The 25,457-nt window shown below is 42.1% G+C and overlaps 1 protein-coding gene across 1 annotated transcript; it reads right to left on the reverse strand.

Moving 5' to 3' along the window:
• Positions 1–13,823: 13,823 nt before the first annotated feature.
• ube2ql1 (ubiquitin conjugating enzyme E2 QL1) lies at positions 13,824–25,348 on the reverse strand. Its single transcript, XM_029514253.1, has 2 exons — positions 24,930–25,348; positions 13,824–16,997 (listed from the first exon to the last, which is right to left on the reverse strand). The coding sequence occupies exons 1-2, from the start codon at positions 25,281–25,283 to the stop codon at positions 16,866–16,868; spliced, it is 486 nt and encodes a 161-aa protein (XP_029370113.1). The 5' UTR covers positions 25,284–25,348; the 3' UTR covers positions 13,824–16,865.
• Between the last annotated feature and the right edge of the window lie 109 nt (positions 25,349–25,457).

Genomic DNA, 25,457 nt, shown 5'->3' on the forward strand with positions numbered 1-25,457 from the left:
TCCAAGCATGACAAAAATACATTCAAGCTTCCTGTCACACCAGCATGTTTACTGCCATTGGTTGTCATGGTGGCTTCATCGCCCTCGATGGAGAGACGGACAGCTATCTCTTTCTCCTGTTTATTACCCACTCCAGCTGCCATGACAACAGCCGCCATGACAACCAGCCCCCTCACCTCTCTCTGGTGATGGCTAGAGGACAGAGGGACCACAGAGAGCATCCTGCACTCCTCTGCGCCACTCTCATTTCTTTCTGTCAGCTTCTTCCTTACTTTTCGCCTTTTTCCCCCTGTCCCTTTAAAAAAAAAAAAAAAAAAAAACTATCTAACCTCTAAGGTGCACAGCAGCAGGTATTAGCATTCAGGAGAGCAACTGTCACGTCAATTCCCCTGGCTGTGGGTAGTGCTAATGCTGTTTGCAGAGGCAGAAGGGGACAAGTCTGGGAGAAGAAGGGTCAACGTTGCATTCCATGCTAGGATAGAGGAGAAGAGTAAACCCAGTAGGGCCCCATTAGAATACAGACAGATGGAAAAAAAGACTAAGCTGTTTACTACTGGACAACAGCTAAGGAAGGATCTGCAACAGGGGAAAAAAAAACACATTTTGAGATCTTTTTAATAAAGTGCGGAATGTATATCATAGTAAGAAGAAGCTGCTTGTGGAGTTAGTCAAGGATGAACTAAGAGAGAAACCCAAATTATTTTCAAGCTCAGAGGGTGTTTGCACAGAAGAGTTGGAAATTATAAAAACCTTGGGCGGCTGACGAGAGATGAGTGGATGGAGGGTTAGAGAGAGAGTGGGAATGAATAAATTGAATTGGACAGATAGAGAGAGGTTGGAAGATAAGGCAAAAGTTGTTACTGAGTCATAGGCTTGTCTGTGCGTGTAGGAGTGTGTGTGTGCGCGTGTAACCTGTGTGCTGTTTTGTCTATGTGAGTGATGTCTTCTGCCATTTAACCTCAACGTTTACTGCCGTACTAGGAATGGCATCAACCCCGCACAGGGACACGTACATTAACTTTATATCCTCCCTCTCCTTCATCCTCTCCCATACCTCTACTCCCTTCCTGCCTTTTACCTTCTATTTAAATTTCCATCCAGTCGTTTGTCACCAATTTTCTTCATATTACCACTCACCTCTTCTTTTTCATTTTAGTTATCTTTCTCCTGGGTAGAGCTCTCTGAAAGCACTTACGGCCTCACAAAGCTCACAATCTGTCATGTTATTAAAGTGAAAGGTGTCACTCATGGTGACAGCCTGCAGGGAAATTCTGGTGTTTGTGCACATTTGACCTCTGGATCACATATTGTTTATTCTCACAGAACAGCCAATCAACAAAGATTTCAGCATGTACCAGCTGCATGTGTGGAATTCACCCAAAACTACAGCTCCTTCATTTCGTTTCTCTTTGTCTCCCTCCATATGTTCACAAAACAGATTCAGATTCAAAACGACAGCTCAGGCCTGAAACCTCAACTTTGACCTTTCTCAGCAAAGGTTGGAAGCAGCTTTGGCTGCGTTCATAATGCACAGGTGAAGTTTCAACTTTTTATACTGACTTTGTTTGCAGTGGAGTCACCTATAAAATTTGTGTTGCGCATCTTTCAGCTTCTTATTTCATATTCATATTTTTGGTTTTACATCTCATCCCTTCTCCAGCAGCAGGCTAGTGTTTTCACTGTGAAGCAGCTTTTCATCACGTTCACCAAACAACTTTCAAACATCAATGAAAAATTGTGAGGCTTTAATTTGTAATTAATGACTTCATAAAAAATGCATTTAGAGTGTGTGTAGGACAAAAAAGTCACTGTGAACCATCCCTGGATAGCTAGGCTATATTTTAAGGAACCATTTAAAATTTTTATATTCCTACATAGCTACCTTTACACACAGTCGGCCTATGTTGTTATTTTTAAAATGAGTCCCGTTAGATTCCAGCCTGAACTGATTTAAACAATTCCTTATCCTACTGTTAACTACAATGAAATTATCCTGACAGTTTTATCCTTACTTTGCTTTTTGCTACATCAGGAAGGTCACTACTACAGAAATTTCAATCAGTTCTAGATATAAAGCAGCATTTTGGTTCAGTAAGTCAGTAAAGATAGTCATAAAGGGCTTGAATAAAAAACAATAAATAACCAGAATTACAACAATTCACAATAAATCACACTTTAGGAGGAAAATTAAAATACACAGAAGCCCACAAAATGCCCAATCAAACGTCTTGAGAGGTGTATATGTCTTTAGCTGCCTTTTGTACATCAACAGATGTACAGTTCTCAAGTCAAACGGTGAGCACTCCACAGCTAGAGTGCCAGAGATTCAAAGGCTTTGTCGCCTTCAGTTTTCAACCTAGTGCAAGGGACAGCCCCCTCTTAAAGACCTGCTGGCAACATATGGTTGCAATGTTGTAGTTCAATTATTGAAAGGAACATTTGAAACAGATAATTGACCTGATTTTTTTTTTTTTTTTGCTTACTGGAAAGTAAAGTAAACATTGGAATGGGCAGAAAGGCTAAATGCAAAAGGAAGTTCAATGTTGTAACTTTAACTTTCTGTAATGGGTTTGTAGGCTGCAACCCTCTCTGACTGACACAGTATGACTTTAAAAAATAAAACATGAATCAATATATTATCTGGCATTGTAACTGGTTAAGAGTCAATTTAAGCTGCTGCCTCCTCCGATCACCTGCAGTAGTCTTACATCAGCATGGCTGAATTTGCAGCAGTAGATCTGTGACGTCACTGGTGTGCTAATCCTGACAAGAAGTGAACTCAGTACCACAGAAGTGTGGAAGCTGTTCCTTCTTCCTCTTCTTCTTTCCTTTCCTTTCCTTCTCCACTTCCTCCTCCTCCTGCTCCGAAGCATCCCTCACTCCAATTTGAGGCTCTTGCATGCTTCATCCCTTCTAGTGCTCACCCTCATGGACGTGCATATACGTTTGGGATTATATAATCAAGCTGTTATGCAACGCTAAAGGAGACTGAGGGAGGCAAATTCACACAGAGAGAGAGAGAGAGAGAGTGGCAGAGAGCGGTGGTGTGTATGTTTGTGTTTCTGTGTGTGGTGGGGGGAATCTTGTGTTTCATGTTTGGATTAAATCAAATCCCACTTAGCTCTACGCACATACAGGCGCGCACACACACACACACACATATGCACAACTGTTTGCCCTTTTAAAAATCCGCTGGTAAATCTCTGGTTATGGATGTTGGCTCGGTCTGATAGTGTTATTGTGCAAAACCAATGCATGTTTGTGCACGTGCATCCACCAAATGCACCAGTTGGAAGGCAGCTCCCTTCCCACTCCTGCATAAGGATGGAGCTTTTCCTATACAGTATGTTTTCATTTCTATCTTTGATACATACAATTCTCTCATGTATGACGCTGCAGCGTTCACAGACTATAATCCTTTCTTTTCTCTCATCTTCTGTCCCGGGCTTGTGTTCAAAGGTGGATGAGTGTGTGTGAACGTGCACACGTCTCATACTGAACCATTTGCACTGAATGTGCCTTCTCCTTGGAGTGGCAGAGGACATAACCTGAATTTACCACGAATGTGCTATAAAATCATGTCTCACAGGTGAACTGACTTTGTCCCCTGCATCAGGTCAAATTAAATCCAGAGAGGTGCACTTGAGTCATCTTCAGACTCATCACTGTATATTTTCAAATAGAAACATAATATAGATTTATATCCATACCATACAAGCTTTTTATCTATCTCTGAGATGAATATAGTTCAGTCTTTTTGAATAATGTCATGACAAATCTACACCTGTGTGTATAACTATTGTCATTTGCAGATCCTTTTGTGTTTGTTAAACCCAAAATCACAGAACAGCCCCGGGTCATTGCTTATAACCTGTAATTACTTGCTGCCTGTCAGGCTGACTGATTTCATATATGGTCTAAAGATCCTCCACAGCAGGTGTGATAGTATGTCAGAATGACATTTTGAGGTTAGTTTTACCTGCCAGTTCCCTGAAGTGTTCAGTACTTATATTCTATCTTTCTATCTCTTTCTGCTGGGTGTCTCTGGCTCCTCGGCCCTCATCCTGTCGCTGCTGACAAATCACCAAAAGATGTATAATAATATTCTCAAGGTCAATGAATTGAGGGTTCAGTGCAGAATCCAGGTCGGGGCCAGGTCACCGGTTCCGCCTACTCATTAATACTGCATGCTCATCGGATTGCCCAGCGATGAATTGGCAGCAATGTCTATTCAGAGGCACTTCTTTCCGATAAAACTCATACCGGAGTTATCAACTTGTCTCCATTTGGCTGCTCAAAAAGTGGCTAATAGCATCTTCAACAAGTGCAGTATTAAAAAATAGCGCTGGAGGCTTTTACCTCTGCAGACCTCTTTAAGGATGCATGAAATATGTTCCATAGCAGCTGTATTGAAAGAACAGTAGCTCAGAGGGTGAAGGATGGAAAGTGTTTCTGTCTGTGGAGGCGATGTGTTGATGCTGGTTTAGTGGTGCTCTGAAAGAGTTGTGATGCATTTTGAACACACACACACACACAAAAAAAAAAAAAGTAAAAATATATATATACATATAAGCAACAATATTTAAATGAAACACAGCTTATATCACACAGCCATTGGCATAAAAATAACCTCAAGACATATATTCAAAATCAATCCTCCTCTGCGTGAGCTTATTTCCTTATGGCTCTGTTCTCCATGATGAAGACCACTCTTCCTTTTTCGTTTTTATTATCCATTCAATAAAGCAGTTTATGTCATTTGGCTTAAAAGTGCTTTGGCGCAACTACCCAGGGGCAATCTAAATCTGCTCATTCTCGTCTGAGACTGTAGGATAATCATTAAGCCCTTTTGGATAGGTTATTATCAGAACTTCTAATAACCTTGGTGGACCAGGAACTGGGTCTGAAAAGGTTACACAAGGGTTAAACTAGTTCTGACTGACAGTTTTAGCTATCGGATACCTAAATGACAAAGCTAACTGGCTTTGTTAATGAATAAATTGTGCATAATATAAATGCATGGATGATATTTTTATTGCTAATGAGTCTGTTAAATATTAACTAAAAAAAAAAAATAGATTTGAAGAAAGCCCATCCAGTTCATAACCATTACCTAACCCTTTTAGTTAGTTTGGTTATTTTGCTAATTAGATTGTAATGCTATCAAATTTTTCTATCATTAGCTTTCAAGGGTTTTTTTTTGTATTCCCCACCCACAGCTGGAAGTTTAGCGACAGAAAGATAGGTCCTTAAACACACGCAGGAGCCGGTAATCTGATTTTCCTTACTGACCCTGTCCCTAACCTTTTTTCTGTTTTGTTTTTAAAACCAAGGAGAGCTTCTGTTCCTGTCTGGTGTCAAACCTCTAATCCAGTCAAAATAATAAAAAACCCTTAATGGAGAGGATTATAGAGGAGCAAGAAGATGACGCACGAAAGCACAAGATGTGTGAGAGGAAAGTGATGGGTGCTGGGATGATGGGGTGAAGGGCAAAAGTCCTGGAGAGTTAGGGAATTCATGACGGATTGGGTTAGATGTATGAGGTTGATGAGAAAAGAGACAGAGAGTAAGAGTTGGATTTAGGGATAGAGGGGTGGGGGGGTTGAATAGCGGGTACAAAGCTTTATTTAGTGCATGCCTGCAGGTGTTGCCTAGTAACAAAGAGGAAACAGATCGAGGGAAGAGAGCTGGAGAGCACATCTTCCTTTATCTTTCACTCTTTCTCTTCTGCTGCTGGCCATACCCTCTTCCAAAATCCCAACACAGGCATGCACACACAAACAAAGACACTCTCTCTGTGTCTGTCTCCCTCAGACACACACACACACACACGCATAGCAAAAATCCTGTCCCTCATTAGCAGTCAGAATGGCTGCTGTCCTGTCAGGAAGACGACAAGGAAAGGAGGGCAAGGAGAAGCAGGAGGAGAGAATGAAAACTGGGAGGAAAAATAAACATGGAGGAGAGAAAATGCAGTGAAATCCTCATGTAAAAAAAAAAAAGAAAAAAGAAAGAAAAATCCACCAAGGTTGTTGCCATAGCATTTGCTGCTCCATTGCACTTATCACTTTTGCTCCAAGAAAGCTTGTCTTGGCTGTTTATGCCGCAGCTCCATCAAACAGTACACATCCAACCTACACAGCAGCTTTTAATGAGTCTGACTTATACCCAGCATCTTACAGGAGGGCTGATAAAATGAGTAAAAAGGGCAGCTCAATAAACCACCTGATGTGCTATTGTGTCCTGCATCCACTGATGACCCTTGGTGGAATTGATCAAGGTTAGACTCAGGGCACTGTAGGTGGGAGTGTTTTTGTGTGAATTTGTGTGTGCGCTGGCAATCGACCCAGTTAGTCCTGCTCAGAAATACCGCAGCTAACAGCGGCAACGGCGTAAAACAGACAGAGAGAAACGTAATCACCTTGTGTCTGTTTTGTTTCCCCACCAAAAAATTTGATTTTGGTTGAAAAAGTGATCCGAGCGTCCTCTGTGTTGCCACACAAACTGCATCTGGATGTGACTAATGATCCAAGGACATGTCTAATGCCTGAGTGTGCAGGGCTGTTTTTCAGTAAGTTATTTTATTGTGTATACGTGCATGCAAAAGGCTCCATCCTTGGGCATTTGCAACACCACAACTGTGAGTATGCCGCTCATGTTCATGCATGCATGTCTTGGTGACCGGGGGAAGGGTGTGCTTTGCATTCTAACATCCCATCCCTCACAACCGACATTTGCACAGGCTTTTCTCTCTTCCTATTCTTTGACCCCCCCACCCCCCCTTTCCCATCTTGTGCCCCTTGTCTCTCTGACTGTCCTCTGTGAGAGAGGGATCACCTTGCATAAAATCCCACATACACCAAGACACAGGTCTTTAAAAGCAGGAATTTATTGAATTTGAAAGTCGCATAGCGTATCCTACCTTAAGAGAACTCATTGAAAATCAATGCTGTAACTGCTGCCAGTGGACAGCAGTCAGAATTGATCGAATTAACCGAGGCTGACTGTGATGTACCCATACAAGGAAAGATGAATTAATCCACACCAAAAAAGCTGTCTGGCTTCACAGGGAGCTGGCTTCGAGTGAAAGCACTGGAAGTGTCTAAAAATAAATTTTTCCCACATGCACTGTGCCATATAAAATATTTATAGTGAGCCCCAGTCTGCTAAGAATGGCAAATATGCTACAGAGAGAGAGAGGGAGAGAGAGGTGGGGAAGTGGCTGCCAAAGCTTGCTGTAGCATCCATCCCGGTGCCAGGGCTTACATAAGAGCTAACTTCAATATGAAAGCGAGGCGCACAGAGCTTTACATTCCTCTATGTAGTAATCACACACTCACACACACATGTGAGCAAACAGTGAGTGACAGAGGAAGACAGATGGGAAGAGGAAGAGAGGAAGAACAGATTCTTTCTCCAGGAATCTATATTTATCCCCCTCCTTTACAAATTACATGCGTCCTGATTTTACCAAGCAGTTATAGTCAGGGGTGTGAAGCCTCATCAAAGGCCTGAAGAATGAAAGACAAATGAGTCAGAAAACAAAGGCAGCTCTCCTATCCATCCAGGAAAATCTGGGACTATGAGTGGACCTCGGAGAGCTTTCATCACTTGTCAAAAGGGAAACAAATGGAAAATACCCATTTTACAGTCTTCAAATAAGATGACAGCCTACATTTTGGACCAATATAGTATTTAAGAAAAGTGAGAGAAATCCCAAGGCATCAATTTATTTCAGCCACATTAAATTAACGTCCCTGTGGATTAAGTTTGCAAATCAATTTAGACATGGTTAATTATAGTCTGTTTTTATTCTCGGAGCTAAAGGAAAATACATATGTCATCACAGGGTGATGTAATGTGACTTTTTGCCCCAAACCAATGTGTACATGCACACCATCCAGCTTTTATGCAATGGGTCTTTCCGTCCCTTACATTTATGAACATCTAGAAAGAGTTGAACAAATGGTGTGGTTCTTTTTTTACCCTCAGAGATGGTACATATATTATTTTTATATTCATTACAATTTTAAATATGTAAACATATTATTATATGTCCCTATTCTAAGATGACACAAGAGTGACACACTGTTGTTGTGTCTGACTCCATTTTATGACTTGGATTTGAACACCAAGGACTCTGGGGTTTTTATTTTTTTGGTAGTTTTATTGTGCGTGCACATGCTAGTAAACTCAGTTTGAAACGGTAACAGCCGTGCCATTTGTTTTTAATGTCGACTTTTATTGATCCAGAGTGGAGCTCTGGGGCCTCTCATGGACCTCGACTGATACTCAGGTAGTAATGGGGTCTTGACTTCCCTGGACTCGACTGCTGGAAACTCCACATGTACCTGAGGTCTCTTAACTCAAGTAATATGCTGATATATCATGCACCACACACACACACACACACACACACAAACAAAAAACAAAACATGTCCTATAGCAATAAAATAAAGGCAAATATCCAACACTGCGTAAAAGAATTATCAGAGCTCCTTCTATGTGATTTCCCATAACTGCACAAAAAGGAATGGTGATGAGCAGAATGGTGCGTAAAAGAGAAAACGGTACAATGTGTCAGTCTCATTAATGACTTAGGACAGTGATGCTGATGGGCAACAGCAGCAATGTGTTGATAAACTTACACTTACTGTAATTACTGCAAAGAGCCACCATTCTTCACACTGCTCTAAGTGTCCTCCTTTAATTTATCCGGCAGATGTTTGCTTGTGGGATAAAATCAATTTTGGATGGCCTCATTTATTCACACACACACACACACACACACCCACATATCCACATAAACATTTCAGACATGATGTACGTGCTAATCTTGCACACATACATATAGTTCATCTTATCCATACATCTATGTATCAACAGGGGAACCATATTCATTATTTAACGGTATGTTTCCAAGCAAGACACCAGCCTGCTGAGCATGAATACATAATGCATGGAGCCTCTATAGAAAGAGTCACATTTCCACCGTCCCTCACTTTACACAGCAAAGCTCCATTTCATGGTTGCAGCCACGGCATTAGTTATCTACACAGTGTTTCATATTATTTCTCATCCTACTGTGAAGGAGAGGCATCCTCACGGTATTCCAACACGGCATCAATCCTGTGCGAATTAGTGTGATCACCAGGCAATATATAATGTGTGACCCATACATCACCGATGCAAAAGCACCTTCACGCGCATGCATTTTGAAAGACAGCTGTATACATCATTGATTGTCTAAGATGTGGAGCAGGCTGGGGGATCTATAATTCAACACAGGCTTTCTGATGGCTTCTCCACGGAGATTTCTGCCTTATAGGTTTTCTTCTCTGAAACCTTTGAGAGCCCTTTTCTGCCTCGACTGATCCTCTTGACATTAACTCTGCTACCAGATGAACAACAATATATGTTGTACAAGCGTGCGTGTTTGTGCGTGTGCGTTCGTGCGACTCTCAAGCAGCAAGCATCTTCTGTTCGGCTCTCGGCATAGTTGATCTCATATTCAGACATCCTGGGAAATCTCCCTTTGTCAGCAGGGAGGAGTCAGAGGAAATAGGAGATTCACAAATCACATCTTATCTAATGAAGGTAATACAATTCAGACAGAGAGGAGTAGCTCACCCACTGCTCTGCTGGCTCTGTGGCCTTTTTTCACTGTCTTGTTACATGTCTTTATTGAAATACTTCCCCTGTCCCTTTTTCAATTAGTCGTTCTAGTTGCATCGTTGAAGGTCACAGCGAGAATGCTTTCCTAATCAATTCAGCGAACTGACCAAAAATTGTCCAACAGCGATTTCATGAATTGATCGCAACATATCCTCAACGCTAGAATACCCTTTCTGTTTTTTAAAAAACAACATATTCACCATTAAAGCAAAAGTCAGATATGTTTTTCTGATCTACTGCCACTATAGTTAAAATACCTGTCCATCAAATATGAAGCTAATCCAGGACATAATCCCCATAAAATGCATTCGTATTCACTTTTGTCTTAAAATGACATAATTAATGATCTCTGGTGTCTGTGTTTGTAGGCAGATTTAGCTCCTATCAGACATTTTTCTCCCCCAGGTAGGAATTTGATCCAACTAATTTTCTTTTGGCTCAGATTATGAGAGGTTTGGGCTGTCCAAAATCCGGTCCATATATCAGGAAGTTAATACTGCCAAATACTGCCACATCTGGATCGAATCTAGCTGTCAGACAATAACAGCCAGATTTTGAAGTAGATGGGTCAGATCTGGGACAAGGACCCAGACCTTGGAACGGTCGCCGGTCCATTACATTACATTACATTACATTACATTACATCCAGGGCTGACACGTAGTGACATACAACTGTTCATGCTCCCCAATGAACCTAAACCTGCAAGCGTTTGGACTGTGGGAGTGAAGACAGCCAAATGCAAACTCCTCACAAACGGGCCCAAGGCCGTGGAATCAACCCTAGAAGCTTCTTGCTGTGTGGCTAGTGTGGTGCCAATTTCACAATTTTAATATTTTCAATATTTTTATGTGTTAAACTGATAATTAATGTGGAGGCTGAGTTCCATTCAGCAATCACCCTCTCTCTAATTCCACTCCCCAGCGTTCCCTACTGGTTTTCCGATTGTTTCGTCATCCTACGTGGTATCTGTCTGATTCACCTGAACCCCGGTTTCATCTAGTAAATTCTTTGAGTTGCTTCCCTGGACTGTCTGCGCCTTGCTCATAGGACTTTGGGACTCTGTTCCCTGGATGTGAGTGAGGTTTTGCTGCTGCACTGCTGCAGCTAGAGATCAGTGACCCTAGTTTCCTGCCTGCCCGCCTCCTTTGGTTATGGACTCATATTTTTTGGGACACTTCTTTGTTGCTATAGTGATTTGTGTCACTGTTTTTTTTTCTCCTGTGTGAGTGATTTTCTCTTGGTTGCAAATTCCTTGTAAATAGAGTATTTTTACTGTTTCGTGGCCGCCTTGAGTTTTCCCTCTTTGTTTTAAATTAGTTAAATGACATTACGGATTGAAAACAACCAATCGATTATAAAAAGAGAAATTCCATGTTTTCCTCTCACAAAAGAAAAGTTTATGGGTAGCTAAATGCACCTTTGCCAAGGTTAAGATGAAGATAGTTTGATGCCAGCTGGTAGCTTGTGGTGTCGCACTCATATGAACTAATAGCTGATATTAACTGGATCACTTTTGCTCATGCTACCCGACATGCTTACATTTACACTAAGTAAGGGAATAGTTGACATTTGTCACGCTCTTGCGAGAAAACAATTGCTAGTCATCTGTTTGTAAAAATATAAAGCTATAGCCCACAGATAGTTAATTTAGCACAAAGATTCTACCCTCTAGCTATGTCTGCTGAAGTCAGCTAACTCACAAGGTGTGTGACCTTGGATACATGGAAAAGTTGCTTTGAAAAGAACAGTGCAGCAGGATCTCCTCTTTCTGTTTTCTAATCTGTACTTGTCTGACACATCCTGGCATGCGTCTCCCTGCATCCATCTGACTTCCACAGATACAACTACAGTTTAAATGGCGTTCACCAGGTTTTACCCTCCACGACATCCATAATCCTGAAGAAAACAATACTCCAGGCAACGGCACCAGCCATAACAGAAACCCTTACACCTCCTTCACCCCTATTAAAATCTCATTCCGACTAAGCTTGCCCCATGAAAACAGCTGCCATGTGCATAAATCAATCAGATTGTCCTGGTGCTATGTCATCACAGTGCGTGCTGCTTTTACAAAACACATAAATAGCTTTTTCCAGGGAGAGTGGGTTTTTTTTTTTAAACAAAACAAAACAAAACAAAAACCAATAACTTCAATACAAAAACAAAATCACTGTCACTTTCCTATCATCTTATTCCCTCCTCTCCCTCCGCTCCTGTTTTTCTATCCCCCAAGGTTGTTTTGTATGTTTTCTATGTCGAGGTAACCTTCAGGGGATTGATTCTTGCCGTCTCACATTCTAATAATGAATGTTTTTGTCTATTACTCCCGCTTGAGCTCGAAGAGTCGATGCAAACACATATAGGAATAGAATTTGCCTTTTAGAGTGTTGAGTAATCAGAAAATTAGGCATCTTTGCTTGCTCAGGTGTCCTCTGAGCATTCAGCGTCGTGTCATTTATGTCTTGCTCGCTCTGATCCACCCACGGCTCCATCTCTCTCTCCTTCCCTAATGAGCAGCAGGGAAATTTCAGCGAGACAAAAACAAGAATGCTCTGGGATCAATTAATTGGGATATGTCAGCAGTGATGATGGCAGTGTGCACGCGTTGGGGTGAGTGCATGCTTGTTCAAATTTGCATCAATCGACTGTTGTCTAACAGTCAGTTCCTGGAGAAGTATTCACAAAGGCTGAGTATGATATTAGAGCATATATCCTTTCTTTACACTTGGTAAAACCACAGTGTGTAGTTTTTTTGCCAGTAAGGCAGCTAACAGCAGCTGAATATCTTTCAGCCCTCATTCATTTTAGCATTTTATCATGTAAACCCTCCTGGGAAAGTAACTGGACTGAGACAATCCAGGTACAGTACAGGCCAAAAGTTTGGACACACCTCCTCATTCAAATGAATAGGAAAGTGTGTCCAAACTTTTGGCCGGTACTGTACTTTAAATGAAATCCACACAGTTCAAGCTACTTAATCGGGCCATATTTACTTCAGATACGCCGGGTCACAGGAAACCTGATGACCAGCAGAATGTCAGTTAAAAGCCTCTTCTGCAGAGAAAACACATGACTGCACAGCTACCAAAGTCACTCTGGAAAACTGTAATTGGTTTTTACATTTGACAAATCATATGATGATTTTAAAGCCTTTTGGGTCTTCTATAACTTACTTAAAGGCATAATGCAAAAGCTGAGAGTGACATTTTCTTTTACAGTGCTCAAGCTTTGACCTCAGCTAAACAGTTTGAATGTTACATTCAGCTGGCTTTCCTTCATCTCTCCCCATGACTCGTACATACACTCACTTACACACATCCACCTACTGTTGCCTGCTTTGCGCCGGGGTCAGCGGGCGAAGCACAGGCCCCTTTAAGTGGACCACTCAACACACATGCAGAGAACTCTGTGTTTCCATCAAGGCTGGAGGCTGTTTGATAAAAGCACAAGAGCAGGGACAGATGATTGCAGCCTGTGTTCACTGAGGATGTACGAAGCGCTGTATTATTGACTGCGGTAAATGAAAGTAGGACGGTGCAGGGACTATGAGGAGGACACAGCAGAACTGAAGTGGGTCATTAAAATGTAACCATGTCTGAAGCAGGATCTGAAGAGTCCCTGATGTGACATTAGCATACAACCTTGATATGAAACAAAAGCACCAAATCAGCAGAGATTCAATAAGCTGTAACTTTTATTGCACATTCCTGTTTGGTCTTGCAATGACCTTTCAACTTTTTGAACTTTTAAGACCTTGGTCTTGACCAAACACTGATGTCTGGAGTGGGTTGAAGTAGCCCAAAGTTACTGATCACAGGTCAGATTCCCTTATCGAGTCAGATTTGAAGCACAGGGAAGTCACACTGATCCTAGATCTTCGACTGCGGGGAACTTGAGTCCAGATCTTTGTGTTGACTGCATTACCCACAAGCCAAATCACTGTCTAGAGCAGGACCATAAGGGAAGGGACAGTAGTGACATCATGGAGGGGACGAGGAAGTGTTCTAGGGAGCATAGGAATTAGTTTGATTCCTCTTTGACGCACTCCCAATAAAGGAAATATTCCTTTTGTTTTTAATCTCTGCAACCTTTTTGTCCTTCTGAACTTCCTGAAATCCCCTCAAATAAACACATTCCCCCATCAGACAAATACATAGGCTATCATTCTTAGTAAGGTTTTTTTTTTTTGTCTTCTCGTTTTCTTGTGACAATACCTGCAACATGCTTCAAATCTTCATTTTGGCAAACCACAAATAAATTAAAACACAAACATTCATAGAACACAATATGACATTTTAAGACGCTTATAAAGAAAAAAATACGTACAGTACAGAACCCAAAAAAGGAAAAAAAAAAAAAAAAGACCAAGAAAAGAAAAGCATTTGCATTTTTGTTTTTTTTTTAGCCATATTTTGTCTTGCTTTTCTTGAAAAAAGATATACAGTAGCTAGCTACCAATCACGTATCACATGCAGATATAATACAACATAATCAGTTCACCCAGTTAGTGTCTGCAAACTACCAATCTAAACTATATCACAAAATTATTCTCTTGAAACCAGCAAACACTGAGCTTTTGAGATATTTTGTCTTAATAATAATTCATTTTACAATTTTCTCCGCTGACAAGCCAAGAGACCACTATACAATCGACCCTGAAATGACTAGCCAAATTCGAAGAGGACTAACACGCTTTCGCACATGATCACATACCAGATGGTGTGTTGTTGTTTTGTTTTTTTTCCTCTCTCTTTTTTCTTTTTCTTGATGGGAGTGTAACACACATTTGCTCACACAAGCACTTGCACACAGACAAATCCACATTTGTTGCTGACCACCACAAACGCAAACACAACTGGGAGGGTGGGTGGGGGCTTTAAGATGCAGCAGGACCCGCTCCAAAGGCGGCGTGCTGCTGGCACGGCTTGGCGTCAGCTCAGCGGTTTTAAACACCCTGCTCCAGGCTTACGGCTGGACCTGCTGAGAGCTGACTGGCATCAAGCTGCTCCCATATTACCCCAGTCTCCCCTCACCTCACCCACTGTCTGCCCTCCCTACTTCGCCAAGCCACCACCCACAGTAATAATAATTAAAAAAACAAAAAACTAAACAAAAAAAACAAAACAAACAGAACAGGGCAGGAGCGTAAAGTGACAAAATGTCAGTACCGAGCAGGAGGTTTGACTTCCTCCATCCTTCTGCTCTCGCTGCTCTTCTCTAATGACATGCTCTTGAAATGTCAGACCAATTAGCAGCTTTCCCTTTGACATTTAACTGGCAGATAGCAAAACAAACACACCAGAAGCCCACTGGACTGGACGGACAGATAGTATGTGACTAGTAGGTGCCCAATTGATTGCAAGTGACGCTGCTGCAGTCGGAGCTAATATTAGATATTCATAAAGTCCTTTCACAGGTTGGAACTTTGTGTCCCTTAGTGACTACAGTGGGTAAAGCAAATGATATCTGCCATCAGCCATTTTGAAAGCCTCCTGACATTTCCAAGAAGCAGTCGGTAGCGATCAAAGCTCCCACAATTCACCGCTCTCCCTCTGTTCTCCTTGTTCTCCTGATGCCTCTTTTTTAGCAGACATCAATCAGGTGGGCTGTCAAGCATTCATTCATTTAAAGCACTACTCCAATCCATGGCGGTGCTCAAGCTCCCGTCTGTCTTCATTTCTGGGTGGATACCACCGGCACCAAGGCCGCAGGTGTGTGCGCTGGTGAACTCAACCTGTGATGAGCTAAATGTCTGAAGCATATTTTTACTGACTTTTCATTCCTTTAAGTGGATCGGGGTTGAGGCTATGTGCACGGAGCTATTCATACACAACCAACACGTGTTTACAGTAGTGATAAACAGGCGCTGACAGACAGTAGGACAAGACAGTGACAAGTCATTTAACAGAAAAAAAAAAAAAAAAAAAATCGCTCCCTTTTGGGCCTTAGTGCCGTTCACAGTAAATCCTATTCTCCTCTGTTTAAAGGGTTATCTCCCTTGTTCACACACACACACACGCACACACTGAGGCCTGGCCTTCAGTTGTACCATCTGGTATCTAAATCATGGAAATTACAGTCTTTTTCTCCTACACACACGCACGCACACATACACACACATGACAACATGAGAGACAGAGGAAGAGAGGTGATTGACTGTCATTCTATTTATCATACAAAGTCTCTGCATAAAGCAACATGTGACTTTTTTCTTTTTTTTTTTTTTTCTATTTTTCTTCTTTTTTAGAAATCAATTTCCATCTACGCAACAGTGAGCTCTAAATTTAGCCACAAGAGATGGAGAGAAGGATGAGAAACAGAGTGAATGAGGGAGCTAAAGAAAGAGACAGAGAGAAAGAAAGAGAGAGCACAGCTCCATGTAAATTACAATCTTCATGTTGCATTGATCTGTGAGCAACAGCACAGTCTAAAGAAAGGTGGAATAAAGGAGTGAACGAGAGTATAAACGCCAGTGCGCTGCCCGTCTATTAAACATTAACAGCTTCATTTACATGTAAATGACCCGGCAGCTACAGGGAGAGATGTGGGAAGCAGTGCCAGTTCATTGCTAAAGAGAAGCAGGGAGTGAGGGATGTAGAGAGAGGAGAGGATGGGATGGTGAGACGGAAGAGGAAGGATGAGTCTCCTTCATTTAGTCGTCTTTCACATGGGTCCACACTGTTTTTGATTTGTCCAATTGCCCGTGCATGGGTGTGTGTCGAGGAAAAAATGTAAAATAAAAGCTAATCCACCACTGTAATGCACACTCCGATGCACATGCACACACTCCCAGCTGATGTCCAATGGAGTCACACACACACACACACACATGTGCACACACATGCACACAACTCCCTCTCAGGCCTTTCCAAAATGGGGGAAAGAATCTCCCTGGGCAAGAGGGAGGGGGGCTGGCAAAAATCTCTTCTTGGTGACAACGATGATTGTGTGTCTGCTCTTTGAAAGTTTCTGTGGAAATGGAGGGCAAGCACACACACACACGCACAAAAAAAAATATATATACAGCCACACAAAACTGAAAAGGCAAAAAATAAAAAAAATCTTGAGTTAAACACCAAAAAAAATAAGGATGAGAGATTGTTGGATTAGTGTGGTGTGTCGTTTTGCGTGTCAGGGCTAGCTGGGTTTGTCCAGCTAGCGCGGGGGTCAGCGGTCGGCGGCAGAGCGCTCAGCCGTCGGACACAGGTGGGGACACCCAACCGTACTTCTCGTGGGTCTTCACCAGGGACTTGAACGTGGCCTCGGCTTCCTTACGGCTAAACGCTTTCTTGGACTTGCCTGCTTTCCTACATATGCGTCCCTGTGAGGAGAGACAGAGAGACAGGGAGGTAAGAGACGGAGGGTGGGTTGTGTGGAAAGATGAAAATAGTGTAGCCCTGAAACAGGTTCCTAATTCCATAATCTCATCTGTCATAGAACAGAGCCAGGCTAGATGTTTCCTACTGTTTCCAGGCTTTACGCTAAGCTACGCTCACTACCTGCTGACTGTTGCATCAGATTTAACGGCTAAACATGAGAGGCATCAATCTTCACGTCTAATGCTGTTAAAGTGTTCCTTCAATGGTCTGCTTCTGACATTATATGCAGCCTTTTAGGCCGCAATAAGTTTAATTGCAAGAAAATTTTGGCACACTGCTTACAGCAGTATTCAGATAACAATAATAAAATGTGAAATATGTTTAAATATCTCAGTTTTTTTGTTGATTTTGTCAGAGACGATGGAGTCTCATTGGGGACTCAAGTTTGTCCTCCAGAGAAGTTGTTTTCACGCACTACAGTTTTCTTTTTGGCTGTCTATCAAGAAAAACCTCTAAATTAGGAGTGAATCTCCACCAAGTTGAACAAACCAACATATTCCAAACTAAAGAAGAATGGTGATGTGATGTGATGGTCGAAATGTGCCATATCTATCATGAGGTGATTGTGATTTGATGTGTTTTTGTTTAGAGAGTAGGATTGCATGCTGTGCAAAATAACAAAAAAACAAAAACAAATACATATTGCAGTTATTTTGGAAAATGTGATTATATGTGTTACAATTTCTGTTACAATGGTCGCTTTTGGATTTTCAGTAAAAAAAAAAAAAAAAAAACAACCTAAAAATGTCGCTGGCTTAATTTTTCGTTGGGCCTTTCACCAAACACATGTTCCTTGAGATCTGATGATTCTGATTAGGTCAGCGCACCTCTGGTCTCTTACAATAATACAAAATAGAAATAAGCAATCACGCTGTGCTTTCATTTGAACAGTGACTCAAATCACTTATTAATTATTAAAATTATTTAAAATTTAAGTATTAAATAAACCCAATGGCAGTTTTTTGGCAGGAAAATGAAACAAGTTCACAGAATATGAATCCTCAACACAGCATCTTTTAGTCTCCTGCTTTATGATTTAAGGAGGAGGAAATAAATTGTTTCTGGATTTTGATGATTTTTCTTTGTTGGGCTCCTTGAAAGAATAATACAATGTGAGAATTTAAAAAAAGGATGAGAGATGGTTGTCTTGTTCACAGATTTTGGTGAGGTCATTATGGAAATCCTGTTTTCAGATATAATACGAGAGAGATGTATGTACAGGGAGGTCCACGTGTACGCATGGCCGCACAGCTGCAGGTCAGCTGATCTGAATGCAGGTTGACCAAAATTAGATAGAAAAGGCTTTAAGATGTCCACTTCAATCACGAGTGAAAATTTTACCTCCAAGTGAGTGAAGAGCAACACCAACCACTGCATTGTGTGACGAAAAGGTTGTAAAAATGACTCTTAACCCTCCCGTGAAAACTATCTCACTCAGAGCACATTTTCAGCCAGGCACCACCTTGCTGAAATCCTCCTTCTTTCGCACACCGGGTCTAATAATAAACGTGGGATGACATGGAGGGGGGGAAAAAAAATGGAGAAAAGAGGTGTGGGTGTTGCCTGTGACTATAAAGCTTCTTATTGCGTTGTTGGCAGCGGTGCCAAGTCTTCCCTGCAGAAGAGTGCGTGGGAGGATGAATAGAAAAAGAAACAACTATCCTCATGTCAGAAAATGAATGCTCAGATAGATACGCAGCTGTGACAAAGGCATGATTCACATGAGTTTAAAGTGCATTGTTTTGTACACAAAAATCTTAAAACATCACCAAAGAAAGGTCATTATAAAGGGACCTGGCTGAACTCTAAATTGTTGTCCATTGGCCATACTACAACTATATTTAGACTTGCGCTGTGGTTGACTCACTAGACACAGTAGCCTGCACCTGGGTAACATGCCACGGACTTTACTGTGTTTGTACACACTGTGTAACACTGCACCACTTCTCTACCCGAAGGACACTCTGCTCCACTGATACCTATACTCAGGACATTCTTTCAGATGGCGAGCCCCAGCGTTATGTTATTACAGTCTGCACCTTAATCTTTGGCTATATGTTTCTGCCACTGGACAAGTGGAGCCAATAGACTGCTTCTACTGCTGACAAACGAGAGAGCAAAGCTTTGTTATCTTGTGGTACACAGGCAGCTCTTATTAATTATTTAACCCTTTGTCTGGTGCAGAAGTTCAACCTTTAGGGGAGCATCGTTATTTGATTACTGGCTAGCTCAGTTAAATTTGCACATATACTCGGAAACAGCCGGAAAGGGAGAGTCTGGCTCTCTCAGAGGGAACAACCATGACATATAAAGTTCATAAACACCTTTCATGTTTGTTTAATCCGAACAAAACCCTAAGCCTAAACATTTTTACAGGGTCTTTACCGGTCATGGCCAAGTCCATCCTTTTCACAAGGATTATTAATTATTTCAAAAGCCCCAAAGAAAGTTTCCCCCAGTCAGGTCTTAGATTATTCAGTTAATGGGACATTATTTCTAGAGAGACTGACTACCTTTTTTTTTATTCATTACTATATCACTCCATTCACACCCATTTGCTTGGCAGCAATTTCAGATGTGCCTGTCTTAAAAGCCGACCAAATAAACCCTCGCAAGGAGTTGCTCATTGATTTCGCTGCCAAAGAGGCAGCCACTGCTTGACCAGCTCTAGGCTTTTTACTTCAGCCTTAAAACTGTCCTGCTTAAGTGCAGTGAAGAGTAGAAAGCATCAAATTTAATCTCTAAATGCGCTGAATTGTATTGGAAACAAGCAAAAAATTGTTTCTGATAGTTTCTGTGTTCTTCTTCCAAGAATTAATCTTCTAGTTATTACATTACAAACAGCTGAACATAAATCATTGGACTTTTGAGAATCATTAATCTTGTCACTGTTTTTCTTTTGTTCTTCTTTATATCTGGCTAACAGTGGTTGTTGCATCACTGGGTATTTGCATTGATGGGCATCAATGAGAATAGTTTCATATTTATGCCTTAGCAACACTTAATGCTTCGAAGCCCTAGATACTGTACAGCTTAGTAATAGTGTATTTGGAAGTATAATTACAATGTGTGAGGATTTTTGCTGCGTGGCTGGGAAAAAGAAAAATATTGACTCTACTCTGCCTCTAAAAAAAAAAAAAAAAAAAAAAAAAAAAAAAAAAAACCCACTTCTTTTTAGCGAATTCTGCTTTACTAAGGTAATATAAGAATTTAAATACAAGGTAAAGATTAGAGACTAAACAAGACAACAGTGTTTACCGCCATAATTAGAACCAATATGGAGATAAAAAGCTTGGGCACTAAAACATTTTTAACATTTAGTTTTAGAATTGTGGATTTTAGGGCTCTGATTTTACCCTGCGTGCATCTTCATGTAATGCATATAATGCAAGTCAGAGTAAAATTTTTTCACTCTCATGACATTTGATGGATGATCAGTGTGTTCTATTGCGTAGATTCGCTGCTATTTTGGGTCAAAACTGATGCAGGGGATAAAGGAAGATGAGGTGATAACGCTGAATGATCTGGAGATTAGGGTTACAGTTTCCATTCCTGTAGCAACGCTGGCCTCATTTCACTTTAGAGCTTAGTGACACTCACACTCTCTTTCACTTTATCTCTGTGTCGCACACATTTTGAGGAGCTGATTCTATTTCTTAATATTTTGTTCAACTTTGAAATCAGTCCTTGCCATGGCTGTCCACCATGACACATCCGTTAATCTCGAATTGAGTTTGACAGATAAATCACTGCAAATGAAGTCCCAAAATTGAAACACAGCAAAACTGGCTCATCTTACTCCCAGTGTGGAAACAATGAGGTTTTTTTTAGGGTGATTTTGGTTGGAATCAAAGAAACTTTCCCTTTCGAGTGGGAATTTCCTCCCTTGTTTTGAAAAGCTTCACACATGTTTCAATGAGTGACTCATCCTGAGACATTACATGAAGCCTGCTCATGGGGATGTACTTTCTGTTCCTTTCTTTAACAAAGCCACATCAGAATACAACTGAGTCACTGAGCTTTTAACATGGAAAAACAAAATGACTTGGTGACGCCTAACCAGCACTGTCTGAAACCTGCTCAGCCTCCCTGTGCTGCCAGAAGCCTGTAATACAGATTACCCAGGCTGACAAGCAAACATAATGCAGCAGTTGGCTGCTGTCAGGGAGCATTGGCGAAAGTTGGGATATGTTGTTTTCTTTACAAATCACATGCAACCTCAATGCATATCCAATGCATATCTTCACATGCCGCCATATGGAAGCTGTCACCACCTCAAAATGGCGGCAACTCCCTTGGATTGATATTTTTATAGCAACCGGCCATTGTTAGAAGAGGTGCAATTACCATGGTGATCGATGGCAGGGATGAAAGTGAACACAGTGTTGTCATTAAAGCAATCGCTCTGAACATTGTGCGATTGTTTTTACACACAATAGCCAGTGATTTTTCACTGGTTTGTTACCTGTGTGGCAAGTGCTGTGTGGTGGTCGTGTGTAGGAGCAAATTAGGTAAACTGTCTTTCTACGCATCTGTGCTGAAAACGGTGATGGGTTCATGTTAAAGAGGGAGATACAGATTAAGACTGGTGGCAAAGTGTGTGCGAATAAGAGTGAAGCAGAAAGTGAAGATTTACCTTTGATAATGTGTATTGATTAAAGAGCTAATACAAAAGTCTGTGACTCCATCTTGAAAAGGGGAAATTGAGCATTAATTAGCACCATTGTGCTAGCAGTTATCTGCAACAATTGCTCAGTACGATACATGCAAAGATGGAGAGAGGAAGTACAACCATCTGTTTGAAAGGGTAAGAATAGGCAAACAAAAGATTGTGTGTGTGTGTGTGTGTGTGTGTGTGCGCGTGCTGTGGTTGAGTTGAGCAAATGCCCTGGGCTTGTGCAATGCCATGTCAGTGTTTATCTATTTCAGCTAAGCGCTCGCTCGTTGAGAGGGACATACTCGTGTAAAGTGGCTGCTGGGTAATCGTGTGAATGGAGATCAGTCAATTGGTAAGAGCAGGCCCCAGGAGGCCCCGCTGCATGATGGGAAGTTCCTCTGAGGGTGGGAGGGTAGAATGGGTTGCATAACACAGACATGTGCTTAAAGGGGTCAGGATAAACAAACAGTGATCAATGTCATCATCATCTGAATCAGATCAGTAAGGAGAGCCCCCTGGGTGTTGACCAGGCTGATGGTGGGGTCATGAGCGGATAATACAACTGTTTTGTTTTTTTTTTTCCCCCTTTCTTTGTTATGTTTATGGCAGTGGTCTGGGTTCATAGTGTCTTATAAATCTTTGCACTGTGTAAAACAGTAATAGCCTGCCATAGAAAACAGGAAGCTTTAAAGGGAAATCCACCAACTTTACCCATGATGGTCAGGTTGCTCATCACAAGGAGTTTGACTCAGCTCCAGAAACCAGTTGTAAAAGTTATTTGGTGGCTCCGAACAGACTTTCCCAAGTTTGTAAGAAAAAAAAATGAGGTCATGATGTAACTTCCCAGTGACACATTATACAGTATCAATACAAAATCCCTAATCTAGTTTCTGTTCTTCTTTTTTTAGCCCTTGGTATGGAGTAGTAAAAAAAAAGCCAGCATTTTCTGGACCAAAGGATGACATTTGGCTGAATAAATGTCTAAACCCGAGGATATTTCATATTCAATGAAATAATGATGAGTTTTGAGCCTCTTAATTTGAGCTGGCTTTTACAAAATGGGGGTCTGGAGATCAAAACTTTGTCAATAAGTTAGTGTCGGTAAGGGTTGATAACTAGTGGCCTTTATTAATTTAGTAGAAGAAATGCTTTCAAAAGAGATGGAATTAGACAGTGGAAACAATGGACAGGATATATCCAGTATTAAATGTGACCTAATCTAAAAGATCCATTCTAAACAGCTGCACAGACAGCACAGCACTGTGGATCGCTGTCCAGGTTGGCTCACAGTGCATACGTGGGGTACATTTACTGCCACAGCAGATAGATTACACAATGACAGTGAGTGTCTTCAACTGGGAGCATCTGAGAGAGACCAATGATCTGTCAAACATCCTAAGCTTCTACTTCATCTCGGCTTCTGTGACTGCGCGTTTGTTTCCTGGCATCCACAGGTGAAGACATGCGTGGCTTTGTTGACTTTCACCTCACCACACTGTCACTGCATGTATCCTGTCGCGCTAAAAATAGAGCGGCAGCTTCTAAACAAGGAACACCACTATTGTCACAGTGTCCCGGCGGCCAGGGTACGAATAAACGGATTCTGTGTGTTCAGGTTTATTTATAGTTGTGTGTGCTGTTTGCGGTGATGTACGAGAGATGAGCGCCTCTTAGAGAAAACGAGGACGTGAAACACATGGAAGCACATGTGTAGAAGCAAACCCATAAGAGACAAACAAAGAGATAAAAGGAAGCACACAGACGTACAGGAATAATTAATCAATATTGCTTCCATTAGCAAACTGGAGATGGAAGACACTGCGCCATAATTAGGGAGCACGGCAGAGCTTCTAGCTCTTCTCCGCCGGCAGCAAATCAAGATGAGCGGACACACATTTTCTTATCTCGCTCTGCTTTGGGTACAGTTTTTGCATGAACTCTCTTGGTAACAGATGATTGATGACCACAGATGACTCTCAAATAATATTAGTTATATCATCAAAGCTCAGCAAAACAACAACACAAAAAAAAGCTCTGGGCTTTGGGATGGAGGGGGGAATCCAGTGACAGTTTACATAAGGTCTCCTGCCACAGTGCCATCACACAGCTGTGACGTCAAAAGACAGAGAGAGAGTGAGGTGAAGGCGGTGGAGTCTACGGAGGAAATGACTGGAAAAATGACGTGAATGTCAGCGTTAGAAAGCCCTACGGAAGGCAGCCTTCAATATCTGGCCAGAAAACAGAAAATCTAGTCAAACAACTGTAGTCTGGTGCGGATGGAGATGCAGCTATTTCCACTGGAGTTACAGAGCTGCTGCTGCTGCTGCTGCTGCAGTGCACTGAGAATGTGAAAAACAGATTTGACATGATTACATAATCCAGTCAGTCTAAGTCACTGAGGACTGCTGGTAGTTAGGCTACCTGCTGTCTCTGTTTATTCATCTGTCTCTCTACCCCAGCCTTTTCGATCACACTCTGCACGAGGTGAATACTTGTCTTATTCCCCCTTTAGAATCATCTGATAGGAGCACAGCCATTGTGACACTGCATTACCGCCTGCATGGGGACTTCTCTGTTGCATGGCAGCAGGTCTTTGTTGTCAAAGGAAGCTGATTTATGTAGGTGATAAACTGCGACTGCAGAGAATAGCTGGCACTGAGGAGATACTGAGCGCTGCACTATATGAAATGGCCGCCATTAAGTCCCATAAAGGTTGATAATATTCACAATCTTGGGTTTGCTCATAGCAGGGAGGAGGGCGGACGACGAGAGGTCTGAGATATTATAGTTCAGAACCTACAGCTCACAGAGTCCTACAAATAGGCTACTTGATAGAATTTTATCAAGTCATCTTGCTTTTTATTTTTCTTTGAAAAATAAAAGTTAGGCAGTACACCTATTTGGATATGCTCATTTCAAGATTCGTTTTCTACACTTGAGGAACCTATAGTTGGATGTATTTTTGTGTTGATTTAAAAGAACGGGCCTACTGGTTTTAATATTTCTTGGAGGTCTAAGATTTAAAGTGGTGCCATGATGGACCTATTGACCTGACGTTATGCTTATGACGCACGGACGCCTAATGCATTTGCTCATACCCAGTGCGTGTCACGGCTTAAAATGAATGGAGTAGAGATGATTAACATGGTCGGTGATATTCCAAGCAAGGACCCTCACCCAGAAGACCCCCCCCCCCCCCCGCCTTTTCTCCCCTCACCTGTCCTTTAACGAGGCTGGCCGCAAACTGCCTCATGACCGCCTCCACCGTGTAGGCGCTGGACCATCCGCGGGGGGTCAACAGCTCCATGCATATGGCCCCGCCGTCCAGCACGTAGCCGTTCTCCAACCGGGGCGTCAGGACCCGCATGAACGGCGGCGAGAAGGGGAAATTGTCGGGAAAGGTGACGTTGAGCAATATGAACTCGGTGCAGGTCTCCTTCATGTCCTGCCACAGCGCCGAGTCCTTGTCCACCTGGTGCAGCTTGACGTTCCAGTCATACAGGTTGTCCTCCACCAGCTCCACCGTGATGAAGTTGTCCCCTAACCTCCTGATCTCCTGTAGCTCCTTCATCAGCCTGCGCGTCCGAACCTGGGTGCAATGCTGCCGATGGGGCGCCAGCGGTGCTATCGAGGAGGCGCTGGTCGCCTTGCTGCCCCCTCCTCCTCCTCCTCCTCCTCCTCCACCTCCGCCGCCACCTCCTCCTCCACCTCCTCCTCCCGTCTGCTGCTTCTCCTTCGCATCCTT

This window comes from Echeneis naucrates, chromosome 11, assembly GCF_900963305.1.
Source record: "Echeneis naucrates chromosome 11, fEcheNa1.1, whole genome shotgun sequence".
Classification (NCBI taxonomy): Eukaryota; Metazoa; Chordata; class Actinopteri; order Carangiformes; family Echeneidae; genus Echeneis; species Echeneis naucrates.